This window comes from Danio rerio, chromosome 24 (genome assembly GCF_049306965.1).
Source record: "Danio rerio strain Tuebingen ecotype United States chromosome 24, GRCz12tu, whole genome shotgun sequence".
Classification (NCBI taxonomy): domain Eukaryota; kingdom Metazoa; phylum Chordata; class Actinopteri; order Cypriniformes; family Danionidae; genus Danio; species Danio rerio.
This window is the reverse complement of record NC_133199.1, coordinates 36,557,501-36,579,477: the sequence shown is the minus strand read 5'-3', so window position 1 is coordinate 36,579,477 and position 21,977 is coordinate 36,557,501. Positions and strand designations below refer to the sequence as shown.

The following is a 21,977-nucleotide window of genomic DNA, read 5'->3' as shown; positions in this document are numbered from 1 at the left end:
ACTAATCAAAATAAAATAAAATAACAAGAAACTAAATAGGATAAAAATAAATTAAATCAAAATAAAAAAATAAACTAATCATAACAAAATAAAAAGCAACAAAAAAGAAAATGAAAAAAAAAGAAAATTAAACAAAATTAAAATAAAACAAAACCAATCAAAATAAAAACATAACAAAACTAAATAAAATAAAATGGACAAAAAAATACATATATATATATATATATATATATATATATATATATATATATATATATATATATATATATATGTATATATATATATATATATATATATATATATATATATATATATATATATATATGTATGTATATATATATATATATATATATATATATATATATATATATATATATATATATTATATATATATATATATAAAATAAATATAAACAAATAAAATAAAAATAAATAAAATCAAATCTAAATAAAACAAAAACAAATCACATTAAAATAAAATAAACAACAAAAATGTATTAAAATAAATAAAATAAACAACAACAAAAAACTAAATAAAATAATATTAAAATAAAAAAAATAAAATAAAATAAAACAAATCAAATTAAAAATATAATAAACAACAAAAAACTAAATAGAATAAAACCAAATCTAAATAAAACAAAATAGCAACAAAAAACTAACTAAACCAAAACAAATCAAAATAAAATAAAATAAATAAAAACCAAAAACAAAATAAAATAGTCAAAAAAAAAAAAACTATATAAAATAATCAAATAAAATAAACAATAACAAAAAACTAAATAAAAAAATAAAAATAAAATAAAACAAAATAAAAAAATATAAAACCTTAAAAAACAAAATAATAAAATAAAATAAAATAACATTTAATTTAATTTCACATCAAACCATATAAAAACATTTGGTTCCCTTCTTGGTACAAATTATGACAAATAGCCTAAATGACAAAATTTTTTTTAGTTTGAAGAAATGTTCTCAGACCTTTATAGAAGACAATTATTATTATTTTACTTAAACCCATACGTAATAAATCCTTTAAATCCAGAGAAAATGAGAAGTGGTCTATTGTCTATTTTTTAATAGCTATACATATTTACAACATATTTATAAGTTAAAAAACATTGTATTCTAAAATAACCTTTGCATTCTAATATCTTAAAATGTTTAATTTCCAAGAAAAAGGCTCCATACTTTTGTTCTTTCTCCCTTCTTTGTAATCATTTCACAATATGCAGCAGAAATCGATGTTATGCGAATCACAAGGCAACATTATTTGTGACAGATCTAGAGTCCTATATATCTGTGTGGTTAATCAGCCACAACACGCTTACAAAAACTTTCTAAAAAAGAGAAATTGGCAGAGGATATTTGCAAAGACTTACGGGCTGCAAATCTAATGATTAAATCCTATTTAACACAGTTTGATATCAAGAAGCTCCTGCAAAGTATGTACAAACAACACATGATGGAAACTGTACAACATCTCATACACACACACACAACAATAAAACAGGACGACAGCACCATCAAGTCTATATAACTAACATAAAAAAATGATTACACTTTCCCTGAAGCCTTTGAATAATGCAACAAAATGTAAATTGATGACAAATTAAACACAAATATTTTACTACAGTGTAAAACCCAAAAAGTTAAAGTAACTCAAACCATTTGAGGAAACCGATTGCAACAAATCATTTAAGTTCAAAAACAAATCTAAGTGAGTACTGTGAACTTAATCCATTTGAGTAAATGAAGCAATTTGAGCACAGACAAACGCAAAAAATTAAGAGAACTCAAACCAACTTAGTACTGTCAAACCCAATAAATTAAGGCAACTCAAACTGTTTGAGAAAACTGATTGCTACAAACCATTTGAGTTAAACTAATCTATGAGTACTGTGAATTTACTCAATTTAAGTTAAAGTAATGAGGTATTTAATTAACTCATTAACGTCAGCACTGAGTACAAAACTCTTTTCAAATGAGTAGAATTAACTTTCAGTCAATTTTAAGTTAACTACACTCATTTCATTTGAAAAAGTTGACTGTTGTGTAATTAATCAAACCAAAACAAGATTATAATGTTTACCCCATTGGCAGATTATGTAGCTTGTTTTAAAGAAAACCCCACTTCATTTTAACAGTATTTATGAAAACAAACATTTACTTGTAGTTTTTGGATATTTGGAGTAAAAATGAAGCACAAACTAAGAGTAAGAAATCATTTCTGCCTTAAATTTTGAAGCTGAACTAAACTAAAGTAATGAGTCATTTCAACTTACAGTTGATGTCAGAATTATTAGGCCCCCTGAATTATTAGACCCCCCCCCCCCATTTATTTTTTCCCTAATTTCTGTTTAATAAAAATAAAATTTCTTCAGCACATTTCTAAACAAAATAGTTTTAATAACTCATCTCTAATAACTGATTTCTTTTATCTTTGCCATGATGACAGTAAATAATATTTGACTAGATATTTTTCAAGACACTTCTATACAGCTTAAAGTGACATTTAAAGGCTTAACTAGGATAATCAGGCAGGTTAGGGTAATTAGGCAAGTTATTGTATAACGATGGTTTGTTCTGTAGACTATTGAAAAATATATAGCTTAAAGGGGCTAATAATATTGACCTTAAAATGTTGTTTTAAAACTTATTAGCTGCTTTTATTCTAGCCGAAATAAAACAAATAAGATTTTCTCCAGAAGAAAAAATATTATCAGACATGCTGTGAAAGTATCCTTGCTCTGTTAAACACCATTTGGGAAATATTTAAAAAAAGAAAAAAAAAAATCAAAGGTGGGCCAATAATTCTGACTTCAACTGTAAAATAATTACAATAAACAGATTTAGAATAAAAATATGAAATTTTTTTATAATTAACATAAAACCACTATTATAAAGAAGACATGTAAAATATCTGACGCGTATTGACAATTTTTATTAATTTTCACACTTCACTACATTTAATTGATTGAGTTTTTTTGTCATTTAAAGCATTAATTAGCAGAAAATGACAACTGGTCTAAAGACGCCGTAAAGAGAAGGTTCAATAAAGTATTTAAACCTTAAGTGTGTAAAGAAATAAATATAAATATAATTCGACAACACAGTACTAATGGGTTCATAAGTTTAGAAATGCATGGATTGCTTGATTTTCAATCACAGTGTATTCCTAGCGCCAGCCTGATTTCACCAAGTAGGACAAGTTCCTGGATTAACATTCCAATCAGCCAATTAGAATTAAGGGATATGTTTACAGTTCAAGTTAAGTTTAGGTTTACAATCAGGTGTGTGCTATTATTATTCCCCTCTGATTTTGGGAATAATTTACAGTTATGGTTGGGTTTAGGGGTGGGGAAAAGGAATGGATTATGTTATTGAACAAAAATGATGTTCCAGAATAAAATCACAGAATTCCCTACAATTTGGTGCCTTGACCCGAATAGAGACTAAAATCACAGAATTCCCTAAAATTTGGTGCTGTGACCTGGATCGAGATTAAAATCACAGAATTCCCAACAATTTGGTGTCGTGACTCGGATAGAGACTAAAATTCGCTATTGGTGCCGTGACCCGAACAGAGACACAGATCCTGAAATTCGCTACAATTTGGTGCTGTGACACGGATAGAGAATAAAATTCCCTACAGTTTTGTGCCATGACCTGAATAGAGAACCAAATTCTGAAATTTGCTACAAATTGGTGCCGTGACCCGGATAGAGACTAAAATCACCAAATTACCTACAATTTAGTGCCGTGACCCGGCTAGAGACTAAAATCACAGAATTCCCTACAATTTGGTGCTGTGACCTGGATAGAGACTAAAATCACAGAATTCCCTACAATTTGGTGCTGTGACCCGAATAGAGACTAAAATCAACAAAAAAAAAAAAACTACAATTTAGTGCCGTGACCCGGATAGAGACTAAAATCACAGAATTCTCTACAATTTGGTGCTGTGACCTGGATAGAGACTAAAATCACAGAATTCCCTACAATTTGGTGCCGTGACCCGAATAGAGACTAAAATCACAGAATTCCCTACAATTTGGTGCTGTGACATGGATAGAGACTAAAATTCCCTACAGTTTTGTGCCATGACCTGAATAACTCAATTCAATTCAGCTTTATTTGTATAGCGCTTTTACAATGTAGATTGTGTCAAAGCAGCTTCACATAAATGGTCATAGTAACTGGATCCAAATTGTGATATTCGCTACAATTTGGTGCCGTGACCCAAAAAGAAACAAAAATCACCAATTTACCTACAATTAAGTGCCGTGACCCGGATAGAGACTAAAATCACAGAATTCCCAACAATTTGGTGCCGTGACTTAGATATAGACTAAAATCACAGAATTCCCAACAATTTAGTGTTATGACCACGAAAGAGACTAAAATCACTAAATTCACTAGAATTTGGTGCTGTGACCAGGATAGAGACTAAAATCACCAAATTCTCTACAATTTGCCGTGACCTGGATAGAGACAATCACCAAGTTTTCTACAGTATTTAATAACAGAATTGTCATTTTTGTGTGAACTAACCCTTTAAAATATAACATTACGATATAATGTATTAAAACACACATTATGTTGTGATGCATAAAGGCTTCAAGTAAAGTGTGACCAACCAGTGATCAAAATAAGAGGTAAAGAACAGCAGACATTCTTTGGACGTGTTCTTGAAGGTGACGTTTTTTTTTTTTTTTTCATGAGTTGTTTAAAGTTCTCCGTTGTCTGTCTTGAGAAGGTTGGCAGATGTCGCTCTGTCCCAGGGGAACAACATCATCCAGAACGCTTTCCACATTTCATCTCCATGTGGCATTTCAGCTTTCAAAAGCCATGATTTGTTTTCTTTGTGTGTGTGTGTGTGTGTGTGCATCCATTTGAGTTTACAATTTGTGCATTTCAGATAATCCAAAACCTGGTGTGTGCATCCAATGGAGATTAATGAAAGTAAGAAGATCCAGTTTCAAAAAAGAAAAATGACAAATAGCCACCAGGGGTCAGCATAGTACAGGATTGGTTCGCTGTTTAGTCTGCATGGGGCGCAGATGCCGCGGCAGCGCTGTCTGAAGATGGAGAGATCCCACAGTTACTGTGCTCGTCTTCTGAGTCTGCAGAGGAGAGCAGATATTTGGCACATTTAGATCTCCGCTTCCACTGACTGACGTCTGACAGGGGAATGAGGTGTTCAGAACTTATTTGGGATGGATACTGAATGTTACACTGATTATGATCATCACAGAACACAGGATTTTGGTATGATTTGTTGAGAGTATTTGAATGGAAAATGAACATTTGTTTGTTATGTCGTTCCAAACCAACAGTACAGAAAATTATTCACCCTCCTGTGGGTGACTTAATTGTTTCATATTCAATCCACTTAAATTTGTAAAAAGTAATATGTTAACTTAATTCCTTTGATAACACTTTATTTTGATGGCCCATTTGAGTATAAGTAGGCCATCTGTTTAATGTTTGTTGATACTGCTGCTAAACAGACATTTAACTGACCATAAGAAACTTTGCAAGTTCATGTCAACTTACACTAACCCCAACTCCAACCCCGATCCCAACCTAATAGTCTACTTTAAATCTAACAAGAATTAGTTGGCATGTAGATGCAATGTAACTTAATTCAACTAGTGGACCATCAAAATAAAGTGTTACCATTCCTTTAAGTTGTCTCAACACAAATAAATTGTGTGGAACCCAGCTTTTTTTTTTACAGAGTATGATTTTTTTTTTCTAGTATTGAGCTTAAAGTGACATTCAAAGCTCAGTTTAATTAAGTTAACTAGGCAAGTTAGGTTAATTAGGAAGGTTATTGGTCAACAGTGGTTTGTTCTGTAGCCAATCAGAAAAACAGAAATATTCTTAAGGGGGCTAATTAAAAATATACATTATTAAAAACTTCTTTTATTCCAGACAAACTAAAAGAAATAAGACTTTATCTAGGAAGATAAAAAATGCTATAGAAAATATTGTTAACAAAATTCCTTACTCTGTCAGCATTTGGCAAATATATAAAAAAGAATCATAATTTCACCGGAGTGCTAATAATTTGGCCTTCAACTTTATATGATTGCAGTTATAGAATGTACTGGTTGTAAATTGGGATGAGGACTGTAAAAAAAGTGCCAGTAGCTATTTTTAATTATGTTTAATTAGCATATCTGTGTCAAAAATTATTATAAAAGTATTATAGATTAATATTTTTTAACACTTTATTGGCATATTTCTTTACCAGTATAATTTATGATAATAACTACCAAAAATCCTTTCACGTAAAAGATGTTAATGCTTTAAAAAAGATTTCTAATGGCGGTTTATTAACATAATGCCTGACTGACCAAATTTTGGATTTTTGCCAACAATATTGCAGTTTCAATGGGTCTTAATGGGAACATTTTTCTCATGAAGGTTCAGAGTATAATTATATTTTGTACTGGCTACTATACTAAAATACTATATTGTTGGAGTCAAAATTATTCATCCCCATGTGATTTTTTACTTTCTTTTTCAATTATTTTCCAAATGATGTTTAACAGAGCTAGGGAATTTTCACAGTATTTCCTAAATTAATTGTTTCTTCTGGAGAAAGTCTATTTGTTTTATCTTGGCTAGAATGAAAGCAGTTTGTAATATTTCAAAAATCTTTTTATGGTCAATATTATTAGCCCCCTAAAGCAATATTTTTTCCATTGGCTACAGAACAAACCAACCCAGGCTCATTACTGATATGTACCCCTGTATACATTTCTGGAGAGCGTGAAATACATCCCAGGAAGTACGCTTTTGTTTATTCACAAATTCACCAAAGGCCGATGTCAACCGACAGGCTGACCAACTGACCGACTGATTACACCCACCCACCCCCCTCTCTTCACCCAACCGATAGTGTTTTCAAAAGCAATCGAGAAAAAGAAAAGCCCTCGTGGCTGCCAGATTTTTACCACGTTTTCAGATTTTACTACATTCTCATCCTGATATTTACTTGTTTATTTTATTTTTTGCCTTTCGTTCACCTGCTTTCTGGAACCTTTCCTTATCTGACTCGAACCCTGTCGTCACGGTCAACTTTTCTCTGCATCTCAAGTCCACTAATGTGAATTTGGCGAGCAGAGTGTAAATTACAGGGCGGTTTGAGGGGTACTGACCCACCTAGTTAAAGCTGGATTCCCCTGGAGGCCTTTGAATCTGAGAAAAAGTTCACTCTGATCTATATTTTAAACAATAATGTTAATGACAGAATGTCAGAATACACTAAATAGCCTTATCCCACAAAACTTGTTTAACTGAATTAACTGAAGCGTGAATTACACAAACTAACATTACCGAAATAGTTGACCCCCCGATCGTCAATGTATAATTCGAACACACTGGTGGTGAGCCACTGGACAAACTGCTAACAGCGGAAAAGGCGTCCACATGGAGGTAAACAGTCAGCGATAGCACAAAAAGAAACAATCAGCGTTAGCTTTAAAGGTGAAATGCAGCCATACGTAGCTCTGGCTACATATTTCATGCTCCCCAGAAAAGTATACAGGGGTACGTTTTCACTATCAGCCTAGCCTGTGTTGGAACAAACCATTGTTATATATAAAATATGTACTGTTATCATGGCCAACATAAAAGTAATCAGTTATTAGAAATGAGTTATTAAAACTTAGGTTTAGAAATGTGTTGAAAAAAGAAACCTCTCTTCGTGAAACAGAAATAGGGGAAAATTCAAATTTAAGAGGAAGGCTAATAATTCTGACGTCAACTTGAATTTATTGCAAAACAGCATAAACTTACAATATTTCCCTTCATAAACTGGTAGAAAAAATAACACCTAAAACAAAAAGCCAAACTTTGATGAAATTTTATGATCAGCTTTAAATGTTGACTGCTGTACACATATATATGTGTTCATATATATCAAAAACGTCCTGGAAATATACCTGAAAATTTCTCATACTTGTTTGGAACGACAGGAAGGTGGGAAAATGGTTTCGTTTTGACAAGACGGAGAAATGCAGAGGTGAAAAGAGAATGTGCAAAGGTGTCAAATCAACATGACGTGGCTTTTTTTCTGCCAATTTTCCTGATGAGAGGGAAAATAAAATTAATCTAAAGTAGCTCCCCTGCTGATAGCGGCTGAATCACAATTGACATTCTGTTTGTGTTGTGTCTCAAAATCATAACATGCTGAAAAGTGGGCCGAAGGTGCCCGGAAATCAAACTACTTTCACTGGATTTTAGAGAAATTTATCCTTGGGTGTTTTTTTTTGGGACTGAAATGACTCAGAAGATAATTGGTTTCTCTGATGTGTTATGCGAGTGCAATGTTAAGATGTAGACACTGTGGTACACGACGTCCTGTAACACAGTAATAAAAAATCTTTCATGTTAATGTGAGGTTTTTCCAAACCAGTTGTGATTGTGGTTACACACATGGTTACAACGAATACGATGAAAAGCAACGAAAGCTGAAATGAAGATATAGTGCAGCTTACGTTAGTGATAAACTGATATATGCTGGATCATGTTTAATCATATTTAAATACTGATTAATAGTCACTAACTGTACAATTACATAGCATATTTTGTTCCTGATGTGTTTTGGTCTTTTTTAAAATATTTATTTCCTGATAATTTACAACTACACATTATTAATAATAATAATAATAATATTAATTCCTTCCATTTTATATAGCGCCTTTCTAGACACTCAAATCGCTTTACACATTAGATTAGGGGGAATCTTCCCATCCACCACCAGTGTGCAGCATACACCTGGATGACGTGACAGCAGCCATTTTGCATTTTTTAAACCCTACTTTTTTCCAATTTTTAATGACCACAGAAAGTCGGGACCCCGGTTTTACATCTTATCCGAAAGACAGTGCTCACTGAGCAGTATAGAGTCCCCTTCACTATACTGCGGTGTCAGGACCCACACAGACCAAAGGTTGAGCGCCCCCTGCTGGCCTCACTAACACCACTTCTGGCACCCTTAGCTTCAACTTAGTCTTGCTTAGCTTCAGTGGGCGACCATATGAGAGTTGCAGAGAGCTAGCTGCTGGTAAAATATTTTACAGTACATTACTTCTGAAGATTTTTTTTATTTATCTGTAATTTGTACATTAAAAAGTTATTTAAATTAACCAGTTTCTAGATTTTGACAATCTATATTTTGACTTTTATTATCTTTGTCATTAAATTACTTATGGTGTTTAAAAAAAAAAAATCAGTGAATTAAAAACAGAAAAAACGGCCAAGGTCAATATAATTAGCCTCCTTTATATATATATATATATATATATATATATATATATATATATATATATATATATATATATATATATATATATATATATATATATGATCAGTATTTAAAAATGGCTTATAAATACATTTATATGCCATTTTTAAACATCAATTAATAGACACTACCTGTACAATTACATAGGATAATATGTTCCTGATGTGTTGTGGACTTTTTAAAATATATGGTTTGATAATTTACAACTACACAATATTTTAATTTATTTTTTTATATTTAATTTTTTACCTAACAAAAGTGATTTGAATTAATCATTAATTTGACATTTGACTCTTATTATCTTTGTCATTAAATTATATATGATGTTTTAATAAAAAACAAATAACTAAAAAATAGAAAAAAAATGGCAAGGTCAATATTATTATTATTATTATTATACATTATTTTTTTATTTGTTTTATATTATACCATTAATTATTATAAGAAATTATATTATATTACTCCATTCATTCATTGTCTTTTCAGCTTAGTCCCTTTATTAATCTGGGGTCGCCACAGCAGAATGAACTGCCAACTTATCCAGAACGTTTTTATGCAGCGGATGCCCTTCCAGCTGCAACCCATCTCGGGGAAAAATCCACACTCATTCACACACATACACTACAATTTAGCCTACCCAATTCACCTATAGTGTATGTCTTTGGACTGTGGGGAAAACCAGAGCACCCGGAGGAAACACACGCGAATGCAAGGAGAACATGAAACCTCCACACAGAAACACCAACACTGACCCAGCCGAGGCTCGAACCAGCGACCTTCTTGCTGTGAGGTGACAGCACTATCAACTGCGCCACTGTGTGTCACCTTATATTAAATTATATTGTATATATATTATAAGCCATTTTTAAAATACTGATTAATAGACACTGACTGTAAAAGTAAATAGCATATTATGTTCCTGATTTTGGACCTTTAGAAAACTTATTGTTTGATCATTTACAACTACACAATATTTTAATCACTTCTCAAGATTTTTTTTTACTTAATTTATACATAAAGATTAATTAATAAAAAACTGTCAATGTTTTATTTATTATTTTAAATAATATAATTTAATAATTTATCTAATTTATAATGTTTACTTTTTTTTCTCATTAGCTATGAGTCAATCAAAATTTAGGCTCCAATATTGAACTAGCCATTATTAAAACCCAAACTGGTATATAATATTATTAACAATAATAAAACATTATATATATATATATATATATATATATATATATATATATATATATATATATATATATATATATATATATATATATATATATATATATATATATATATATATATATAAAAACATATTATTTATTGTCATTAAATAAAAGTAATATTTCAAATCATCAATAATAAATCAATTAAAAAGTAAAAAAAATAAAAATATTAATAAATAAATAAATAAATAAATAAATAAATAAATAAATAAATAAATAAATAAATAAATAAATAAATAAATAGTTATTCTCACCCCTACTGGAATCTGACTGGTCAAAAAACTGATTAGTTGATTGTGAATTTTGAAACTCATAGTTTAAAACTTATTATGTCACACCTTGCTTACGACACGCAGTGTTGCTAACTGCTATTATGCTAATTAGGATTCAGCCGCTATGTGATGGCAATGGCAGTTAAAGGAGATGATGGTGTTACCGTATGATCTCTTGCTTTCACTGTCGTCACTGTCAGGAGAGTTGAGTTCCTCGCTCCCTGACATTCAGACAAGACACGGGTCACTAACTGAGTCCACTTAGTGCAAACAAACAAACAAACAAACAAACAAACAAACAAACAAACAAACAAACAAAAGACAAAAACAAACAAACAAACTAACAAAAAACAAACAAACAAAAGACGAGCACTTTTCTTATGTTGACAGCCATTCTACCTGCTATACTAACAGTGTTACTGCTCTGCGCTCCTGGTAATGTTTTAACTTATGAAGTGTATACTTAAATTGTGCAAAACAGAAAATACTGCTTTTTTAACATGTGTTTGAAGTGAAAATAATGCACATATGTACAGGCTACAGTACTGAGTAAGTACTAGTAAGTAGTATACAGCAGACTTATTAATGCACTAGTTCGAAAACACTGAACACTACTAATTCAGTAAGTACTAATACTATATACAGCACACTGCACACTATAAATTGTATTGTACACACTATACAGCACATTACATGACATAGAACACTCTGTACTCAAAACATTATAGGAAAAGATTGTACTACAAGTATACTACAAAGTATTATAAACAAAGCCACCTTTTTAGCATGTAATTGTTTCTTATAGCTTACAACAACAAAAAAACACAATGTTAGGCAAGGAAAAGTGTAGTACAGATTATAATAGTGATAAACTTAAATTATATATATACTCCGTGTGTGTGCCAGCATCAGTCAGTTACAACCACATAATAATAATAATAATAATAATAATAATAATAATAATAATAATAATAACAATGATTGGTAATAATTTTGATTGTTTTGATAATAAATTGTTTGTTTATATTTAACATATATATTTATATGTTTATATTTTATTACAAGTATACAATTGCAAGTACATAATAATAATAATAATAATAATAAAATAATAATAGTAATAATAATAATAATAATAATAATAATAAAATAATAATAGTAATAATAATAATAATAATAATAATAATAATAATAATAATAATTGTTTCTACCAAAATAACATTTTATTTGTTTATTGATTAATGAATAAACGAAAACACATGAAAATTGTTTTATTTATTTAGTTAGCTTTATGATTAATTACATAAGTAAAATTTTTGTAAATACAAGTACATAATAATAATAATAATAATAATAATAATAATAATAATAATAATAATAATAAAAATAATCGTAAATATTTTTTTTCAGATAATATTAATTTGTTTGTTTAGCTTAACTTTGTTAGGTTTTTGATTTATTACAAATTAATTATGTTAAATACAAGTACATAATGATTGTTTTATTATATATTAATTCTAAGCAAGCTCACTTTATTGTAATTTTTATGTTTTATTTTTATTATTCATTTTACATATGATACCAATACTGACTAAAAATTAAAACCCTCACTGGTCAACCACTAGTTTACATCACGTTTAAGACAAATCAAAGGTCAACAATTGCAAAATACTCTAAACCAGACAGTCATTGCGCATGCTAAAGTTTTGAAATCTATGAGGACAAAGTTAAACACAAAAGCCACCACAAGTTTGACAAAAACATGTACACAATATTGCACCCTGTAAAAAATATCTGTTAATTAACAGTTTCCATATTTTGTGATTCACAAAAGTGTTTTCCGTTTATTTACGGTTGTGAATTGCATTATGGGAGCTTGATCTCTGCTCTGCCCACTTTTTATGCCAAAAATTAAACTCTACAGTTTAACAAAGTGACTTTCATTGACATTCTAGCAGTTTGAAATATAATCATGAAGAAATAATATATAGTGAAATAAGTCTGTAAAATACCAGAAAATAAACCGGCAAAAGATTTTTATACTACAATATACAAAGCCCAGACTCATTCTGAATACATAGCCCTGTACACATTTGTGAAGAGCACTTTCTTGTTTTCGCAAATCCACCAGAGGCCGCTGTGTACGCTTTTTGAGATCTCAAATTTCTCTTGTGAGTGTCATTTGAGCCTGCTTTTCTCACATAAATCCACCAAAGGTCGCTGTTGACTGACTGCCTGACCGATCCCCTCACCAACCCTCTTCTCTAAACCCAACCGATAGTGTTTTCAAAAGCACCGATTGACCCGCCCACCCACTTCCCTAAACCGACAGTTTTAAGAAGCAATACAGAAAAAGAAAAGCCCTAGCCTGATTTTTTACCACGTTTTCAAATTTTACCACATTCTCACCCTGTTATTTACTTGCTTATTTTATTTTTGGCTTTTGTTTTTGTCTTACCTGCTTTCTAGAACCGTTCTTCGCCAGACTCGAATGCCGTTGTCATGGTCAAATCCTCTCTGTATCTCAAATTCGCTGATGTACATGGCGAGCTAACCGGACAAACTAGTAACAGCGTAAAAGCAGTCCACACGGAAGTAAGCGGTTAGCTGGTAAGCACGAAAAGGAATGATGTCATACCGCCCCGTAGCGTTTGCCTTAAAGACGAAATGCAGCCATACGTACTTCTGGCTACATAACTCGAGATCTCCAGGAATGTTTACAGGGCTACATTTTCAGAATGAGTCTATGTTGAATATACCACACCAACCCAAACGATATATATCCCTTTAAACTAATAAATATGTCAATAAAAGTCACCTTTCCAAACTTTTCAAGGTTACAAGTTGTTGAAAGAAAGATCAAGGTCAAGTAATGCAATTCAGAAGCTTAAACAAATGGGGAAAATAAAAACATGCGTCAAAAAAAAAAAAAAAAAACTCGAAAAACTGCAAATTTACGCATGTTTTTCAGTAAAATTAGTAGTAAACAGTGAGACTCACCGTTGTGCACACGCTGGCTGTTGTCCGTGTCGCTGCTGGTCTCAGGCTCTTTTCCATCAGACGGTGTTTGGGCTCCGTTCATCCCTCCTGGGTCTTTATTCCCCTCTTTTTCTCTGGGCTGCTGCTCTGTGGGCTCCTTGTTGTCGACTTTAGCTTTACCGGAGTCCTCTTGATCTGTCTTTGAATCCTTCTCTGGTCTTGTGTCTTCCTTCTGTTTGTCTGGAGATTTGGCGTTTGAGTCTGTGTTGATTTTGTCTTCTGTTTTAGTATTGTCGTCACTGCTCTGCGTGTCCGTGTCCTTTTTCTTTTCGTTCTCCTCCATTTCTTCCTGTTTGGCCTTTTCTTCTAGATCTAAGACACACAAATTAGTTGTGTTGGATATAGTGACAGGATATAGTGTCAGTATTGGGCTTCTTTTTTGGATGCAAAATAGCTCAAAGAATAATTACTGTTCATAGGATTACTGTTCAGATCGTACATATACAGTTACATTTCAATTATTTCATATTTGTTCCCAAATTTAAATTTCTACACATTATAGTTTTATTACTTCATTTCTATGAACTGATTTCTTTAATCTTTGACATGATGACAGTACATAATATTTGACCAGATATTTTTCAAGATACTAAAGTTCAGCTTACAGTGACATTTAAAGGCTTAACTAGGGTAATTAGGCAAGTCATTGTATACAATGGTTTGTTCTGTAGCTAATCGAAAAAATAAATATAGCTTGAGGTTGCTAACAATATTGACTTTAATTTTTTGAATTTAATTTTTAATTTAAAACTGTTTTTATTTTAGCAAATAATACTTTCTATAGAATAAATTTTTTTATAGGCAATACTGTGAAAAATTCCTTGCTCTGTAAAACACCATTTGGAAAATATTTAAAAAATAAAATAAAATAAAAAAATCACAGGGGGGCAAATAATTCTGACTTCAACTGTACATTACTACCATCGAAAATGACTGTTTATTAATCTATTTACTTTTCTTTTTATATTTAAATATGATTTAAAATGTAATTTAATCCACTGATGCAAATTTGAATTTTCAGCATCGCTACCCAAGTCTTCAGAGTCCTCCTCCTCCTTCTTCCCTAAACCCAAGCAATGATTTACAAAAGCCATGCAGAAAAAGAAAAGCCGCATTCTCACCCCGTTACAAACTTGTTCGCTTTTTTTTGGGGATTTTTTTTTGGATTATTTACCTGATTTCTGGAAACGCTCTTTCACAGACTCGAACCCGGTCTCGAACTTGCCCGGCTCCTCCTCCTCCAGGCCTCCGCTCCGTCGGCGTAACACGTCGAGCTAACCGGACAGACTAGTTGCAGCGGGAAAGGCCTCCACATGGAGGAGGCGAGCTGTCAGCCCAGCCGGCGAGCGTGAAGAGGAGCGGCGTCACACCGCCCCGCGTTCACTTTAAAAAACCAAATGCGGCCATACGTACCTCCGGCCACGTAAATCACAGTCTCCAGAAACATCCACCAGAGGCCTGAGATGTAGAGGCTACGTTTTCAGAATGAGCTTGGGTTGGATCAATCAGAAATCATTCTTAAATGCTAATCTGCACATAAATCATATTTTATCATAATCAATTTTTAAAGCAGATGTGCTTTGATGAATACTAACGTCATAATTAAACATTAAAAATGCATTCATTCTCATTTTTGGCCTATTTATAGTGCCTTTCTGAATAAATGTAATATTGTTAACCAAAATCAACTACTTTGTACATTAATTATTAAATTTATAAATGTAATAAATTTTAAATACTATTTCCTATATGTTTAAGTTCTTTGAAAGAATGCAACAAACATAATTTAAAAAGATATAATTAGTTAAAGAGAATATAACAAACACAAGACAAGACATTATAATATATTACAATATTATAAAAAATATATATATTATTATTATTATTATTATTATTATTATTATTTATTCATTTTCTTTTCAGCTTAGTCCTTTTATTAATCTGGGATTGCCACAGCGGAATGAACCACCAACTTATCCAGAATATGTTTTACGCAGCGGATGCCCTTCCAGCCACAACCCATCACTGGGAAACATCCACAAACACTCATTCACACACACGCATTCATTATGGTCAATTTAGCTTAACCATTTCATAGCGCATGTCTTTGGACTGCGGGGGAAACCTGAGCACCTGGAGAGACCCCCACCAACATGCAGAGAACATGCAAACTCCAAACAGAATAGCCAACTGACCCAGCTGAGGCTCGAACCAGTGACCTTCTTGCTGTGAGGCGAATGTGCTACCCAGTGAGCTGCCTATTATTATTATATAACATGTTTTGAGTTGGCGGTTCATTCTGCTGTGGTGACCCCAGATTAATAAAGGGATTAAGCTGAAAAGAAAATGAATGAATGAGTGTTTTGAGCTAAAAAAAATAGTTTGGTTGACTTTCAGGTTCTCTTTTGGTCAAAAGTCAGCAAAACGTCTTTCGGATGAGACGTTAAACCGAGGTCCCGACTCTCTGTGGTCGTTAAAAATCCCAGGATGTCCTTCGAAAAGAGTAGGGGTTTAACCCCGGCATCCAGGCCAAATCTGCCCACTGGCCTCTGTCCATCATGGCCTCCTAACCATCCCCATATTCCAATTGGCTTCATCGCTGTCTTCTCTCCACCAATCAGCTGGTGTGTGGTGTGCGGTCTGGCGCAAAATGGCTGCCGTCGCGTCATCCAGGTGGATGCTGCACACTGGTGGTGGATGAGGAGATTCCCCCCATTGTGTGTAAAGTGCTTTGAGTGCCCAGAAAAGCGCTATATAAATGTAAGGAATTATTATTATTATTATTAATTTCTTTTTACTCATCATCAGTTTCAGCTGTCATGAACTGCACAAATATGAATAGAATTCATAGTAGTCGACTGAAAGTGGATGTAATCTCGACTTAATACTATTGCTAGAAAACATTTCTCTGAAATGCTAAAGTTTTCCTCTGAGAAAAAAATAAATCAGCCCGCACAGTCATGATTTAATATTACAACACGCTTTATGTAGGAAATCTGTGCTAAACAGAGATCGAGAGCTATGCTGTGAAGATTTACGCTTGTTTATCTGTTAAGCCTGAGCTCTTGAATCGTTTTTTTTTATTATATTGAATTCATTTATTTTCCATAAGACGGTATTTCTAGGAGTAGATTTTTAGAGAAAATATGAATGTAGTTGTTATTGAATTCCAGCTTATTGCTATATGATCAATCGGGTTTTCTATGTGGTTTCTAACACTTCTTTACTGCCTAAATACATAAAATACTTAAGCAAAATTGAAGCATTAAAGGTGTCATGAACTGAGAAGTCAAAATAGAGTTCAAGTAATTTTTTTTAAATATTTCTTAAGTGTAATTTATTTATAAACTAATTTCAAGAGGATCACGTGCTTATGATTGAACACAGCTGGTCCCGCATTATCCAATTCAAGATTCACTAATCAGATGATTTCTAAGTCACTATAAATACTCTAAGTTCCATTTAACTGCAATCTTCTTTTTGAAGAAACCCCTTTCTCCGCCTCTACTCCTCCTCCTTTTCTAGATGGGTGGCACGGTGGCCCAGTGGTTAGCACTGTTGCCTCACAGAAAGAACGTCACTGGTTCTAGTCCTTAACAAGCCAGCTGACATTTCTGTGCACAATTTACACGTTCTCCCTGGGTTCACATGGGTTTCCCCCAGGTTTCCTTCCATCGTCAAAAAACATGCAACTTAAGTTAATTGACTAATTAAAATCTGCACCATTGACATGCTCTTAAGTAGTTATCTCTTAAAAGCAATCACTATCTGTTCATTAGTTACTACAGCAGGGGAGTTCTCGAGATTTACCTGAGCTCAAACTCCCCTCTTGCCTTGCAAACGGGAGGGAGCCCCAGGCTCGAGTATCTTATGACCTCAGGGCTCTCTCCTGGGACAGCATGCCAAACAATCTTTATAATCAATTATCAGCTAAGTGTGAACTCCTGCAATGATGTTTAACAGAGCAAGGGATTTGTCACATTACTTTGCTATATTATGTTTTCTCCTGGAGACAGTTCTATTTGTTTAATTTTGGCTAGAAAAAAGCCGTTTTTAATTGTTTTAAAATCATTTTAAAAGTCACTATTATTTGCTGCCCTTAAGCAATATTTGTTTTCAATTCTAGTGTTGTCACGATACTGGAATTTGGTACCAATCGATATTGAAATTTTAAAAACGTTTGCACGGCAAATGTGACCTCATGGCTGAGTATGGGGAGGTTCGCTTTGAGTGTCGCAACATGATTTCAGCCAGCGAAGCACATGTTTTTTTTTTTTTTTTGAGATTCGAGTGAACAGTTCACGTGGTGCCACGTTTGATTTGAGTTAAATGTGAATCATTTTGAAGAGATTTTGTCAGAACAGTACGCCTGTACAGACATCTTTATGATCTGTGATCATGGAGAGAACCAGATGATCAATCATTCTTAGCTAGAAATTGCAACAGCCATGAGATAAAAGGAGTAAAGTTTTTGTTAAAAGGTTTGGAAAAACATGAGGGATACGTTTGTTTATGCCAAAAGAGGTCATGGGAAAAGTGGAGACCCAGGTACACAATTAAAGAATATGTTTTTCCACCAGTCATAGCTTTTACACTGATGTATATATTAGCCTACAATTTAGAATTCAAAACAATTTAATAGTTACAAAGCTATAATTAAGGAACAGATTTTTTCTTTCAAAAACTGGAAAGGAATATTTAACCCTGTTGGTTTACAATATACTGATGCCTGTTTTTCTAGGCTTTATTGGTGATAATGGTCAGGAATGTTGGACCATTATTGCCTTTTGGCATGAGTATATGACAGAAACTAGCCAGACAGAAATGTGTGAATTGTGGAGCGCGCTAAATCTAAAAAAACATCTGTATTCTTTAGTAAGTGTACTTTTTTTAACTTTTATTCTTGTCATAATAAAAATATATTTGTAGATCAACTCATGTTCTGTCATCATTAATATTTTAATAAACTTTAATAGGTAAAACTGTCCGAGATATGAATAAAAGCAAGTGATGCATCAAAGTTTGATTTAAAAAAAATCTTGAATGGTAATAAAAATCCTTATAATCATTAAAATAATTTTTAATAATAATAAAAACAATTAGTTTAAAAATATTGAATGATATTAATGATATGACGTAGTTCCGGAAACTTTCAACTTCTCTGTTTATCCATCTGATTTTACAGTGGGTTTCTTTTGACCGGCCCCTGTCATTTAAAGAAAATCACAATAGCGAACGCGGCAAGTATAAAAACCTCATCCATTTTGCAAGGTGCGCATGCAGTCAGCGGAGGTGTGCGATGCAGCGCCCAGCGAAAGTATATATCCAGCTTAAAACAGCGCTGATTTGCCATTGTGTTCACATGCTCAACAGAAATAACTGTGATTGGCCGTGAAGGTCCTCAGTTCACCGAACTAACTGCTCTTTAGAGTGTAACTACAGATACAGCGACACTGGAGCATTTCAAAGTCACGTCGATCAGCATACGACACACGAGTGATCCGCTGATGAATCGTTTTAAAATGCTCCAGTGTCCCCGTATCTGTAGTTACACTCAGTAAACAATCCAGTGAACCGATGACCTTCGCGGCCAATCACAGTCATTTCTGTTGAACATGCGAACACAATGGCAAATCAGCGTTGTTTAAAAACTTGCTAACCAGTGCTCAAATGTTAGCGGGAAATGGAGGTTTTAAAATTTCAGTATCGATTGGTACCGAATTGACAACCCTGTTTACTGAACAAAGCATCATTATGCAATGACTTGCCTAATTACCCTAACTTGCCTAATTAACCTAGTTAAGCCTTTAAATTTCAATTTAACCTGAATTCTAGTATCCTGAATAATATCTAGTAAAATATTATGTACTGTCATCATGGCAAAGTTAAAATAAATCAGTTATTAGAAATGAGTTATTAAAACTATTATGTGTTGAAAAAAATCGTAAAACAGAAATTGGGGAAAAACATACAGGGGGATATTAATTCTGACATCAACAGTATGTCCATTTTATTTTATCTTATTGTATAATAAAACATCTTGTAATTTTCAGGATACAAATCTTCAACAAGATCCATGCCTGCTTCTACATTACTGTCTGTTTAGCTCCGCCCACCAATTTGCTCTTTAATAGACAAATAAAAAAGTCAAAGGCGGCTCTACACAAAAACCAAACGCTAAAGATGATGCTTTTTTAATCTTAAGCAAAAAAACCTTTAGTCAAGTTCTCTTGTCTAGATATGAATGTATTTATCTGAGAGTGTGTGCGCGTTCATACCTTTGGCGGCTTGTGCTTTCCATTTTTCTCGGTTTTTATGTACTTCCTCATTCCAGGTGCTTTTGAAGGTCTTAAAATCGACAGCGTTTATGGAGCTGTTGACAGAAGTGCCGCCCTCTGAACCAGTGCTTCTCACACTGGACCGTTTACCATCAGACGGGATGTTATTCAGACTGCACAAACACACACACACAGACAGAGAGAGAGAGAGGGAAACGATTTATTTAGCTTTCAGTTAATGTTTGTCTTTGGATTATACGGAAATACATCACTTTTATGTGTGATGTCATTAGTTGTCAAGATGATGAAGGACACTAAGTGTTTCCGTTACTAGATTTAGGATGTGTGTCTGCTGGCACAAAATACTACGGTACTCACCTGACATAACAGTGAGAGGCACAATGATTAGCTCTCGAGTAAACTAAAATATTTTTAAAATATATTCCAAGTAACATTTTATAGAGTATGGGATTTTTTCCCCTCGCTAATAGTTTTTTTTAGAAAATACAATAAAATTAAATAAATATCATAAGTCCACTTAATAATTTGGCTGGAATGAAAGTCGTTAATATTATTTGCCAAATGAAGGTTGAATGTTTTGAACAGCCATTGATAAAATAAAATAATATAAATAACACTAAATAAATAAATAAATAAATAAATAAATACAATATTATTAGCCCACTTAATAATTTGGCTGGAATGAAAGTTGTTAGTATTGTTTGACTACTTTCGTTTTTCTTCAATTGGATTTAGAGCACACCACAGTTGTACATTGACTAAATTAAAGAGATGGCTCACCAAAAAATTTAACTTCAGTATATTTTACTCATCCTCTATTTTTTTAAACCTGTTTGAGTTTCTTTCTTCTGTAGAACACAAAATAAGTTATTTTGAAGAATGTTTGAACAGCCATTGACTTTTTTTTTGTTGTTTTTTTTTTAGTATTTTTGATTCCTACTATGGGTGTCAATGGCTTCATCGTTCTAACATTCTTCATAATATAGTTCTTAAAAGAGTGAAAGGTCAGGAAATGTAAATTATTTTTGGGTGAACTATCCCTTTATATTTCTCTAAATAACCCTGAAAAGTATTTATGATGGCAGTACTTGTTATTTATTCATTTTGTATTATTTTACCTAATTAATTTTTTAAGTTTATATTATTTTTTTTAAATTATCTTATCAGTAATGGGTTAAATTTTTTGGGAAGGGTTTGTTCTGTAAAAAAAAAGAAGAAAAATCCTAAATGAAAAAGTCAAAAAATTTGCTCTTATTAGCATTTATATTAATTACACTTTAAAGTGCTAGTGATGTCCTAATTATGCTAAAATATCATGAAAATAAGCCAAAGCGTAAATTATGTTATTTCAATACTGCGGCATAGAAAAGTAATTTTATAATTAGCAATTCCTGAGCACAAATCAAAACATATTTACCATGATTTATAGAAAACACTCACAAAAATGTCATTCAGTTTAACAATAGTTCATGATAAGTCATATTTACAACATCCCTTTCAATTTGTTTTCACCTGGAGCGCCTGAATCCAGCCAGGCCGGCGGGTGAAGCCTCTTCGATTAATGGAGTCATGATTTTCTCAATCATGTCTGTCAGCACAGTGAAGGTTGGCTCCACGATGAAATCAATGAAACCTGTTGGGGAAAACAGCATCAGAATACACGGATGTGGGAATCACATATCAATCATTCAATCCACACACTTACTGTATGCCTGATCACTCACCGATCTGAGACTGAGCCACCATTGTAGACTTGCGGTCACATAAAGGAGAGAAAGGAAGTCCGAGCTCTGCCTCCTTATCGCCCTGG

At 32.5% G+C, this 21,977-nt stretch overlaps 1 protein-coding gene across 23 annotated transcripts in view; it reads right to left on the bottom strand.

Annotated features, from left to right (window-relative positions):
• Positions 1 to 21,977, bottom strand: part of pde1ca (phosphodiesterase 1C, calmodulin-dependent a) — a 203,505-nt gene that overhangs the window by 5,748 nt on the left and 175,780 nt on the right. For 8 of the 23 annotated variants that reach the window (XR_012399487.1, XR_012399490.1, XR_012399491.1 and 5 more), the window contains 4 exons: positions 21,892 to 21,973; positions 21,680 to 21,800; positions 20,147 to 20,319; positions 13,830 to 14,180 (listed from right to left, as the gene is read on the bottom strand). Coding sequence is in view for 18 of the 23 variants with exons in the window: in XM_073940954.1 (XP_073797055.1) it covers positions 13,830 to 14,180; positions 20,147 to 20,319; positions 21,680 to 21,800; positions 21,892 to 21,973 (727 nt within the window). In the remaining 5 variants the exon portion in view is untranslated. Of the gene's footprint in view, positions 1 to 4,189; positions 5,127 to 10,993; positions 11,051 to 13,829; positions 14,181 to 20,146; positions 20,320 to 21,679; positions 21,801 to 21,891; positions 21,974 to 21,977 lie in introns of those variants that run through there. The other 15 variants (XM_073940959.1, XM_073940957.1, XM_073940958.1 and 12 more) reach the window with 5 other exon arrangements.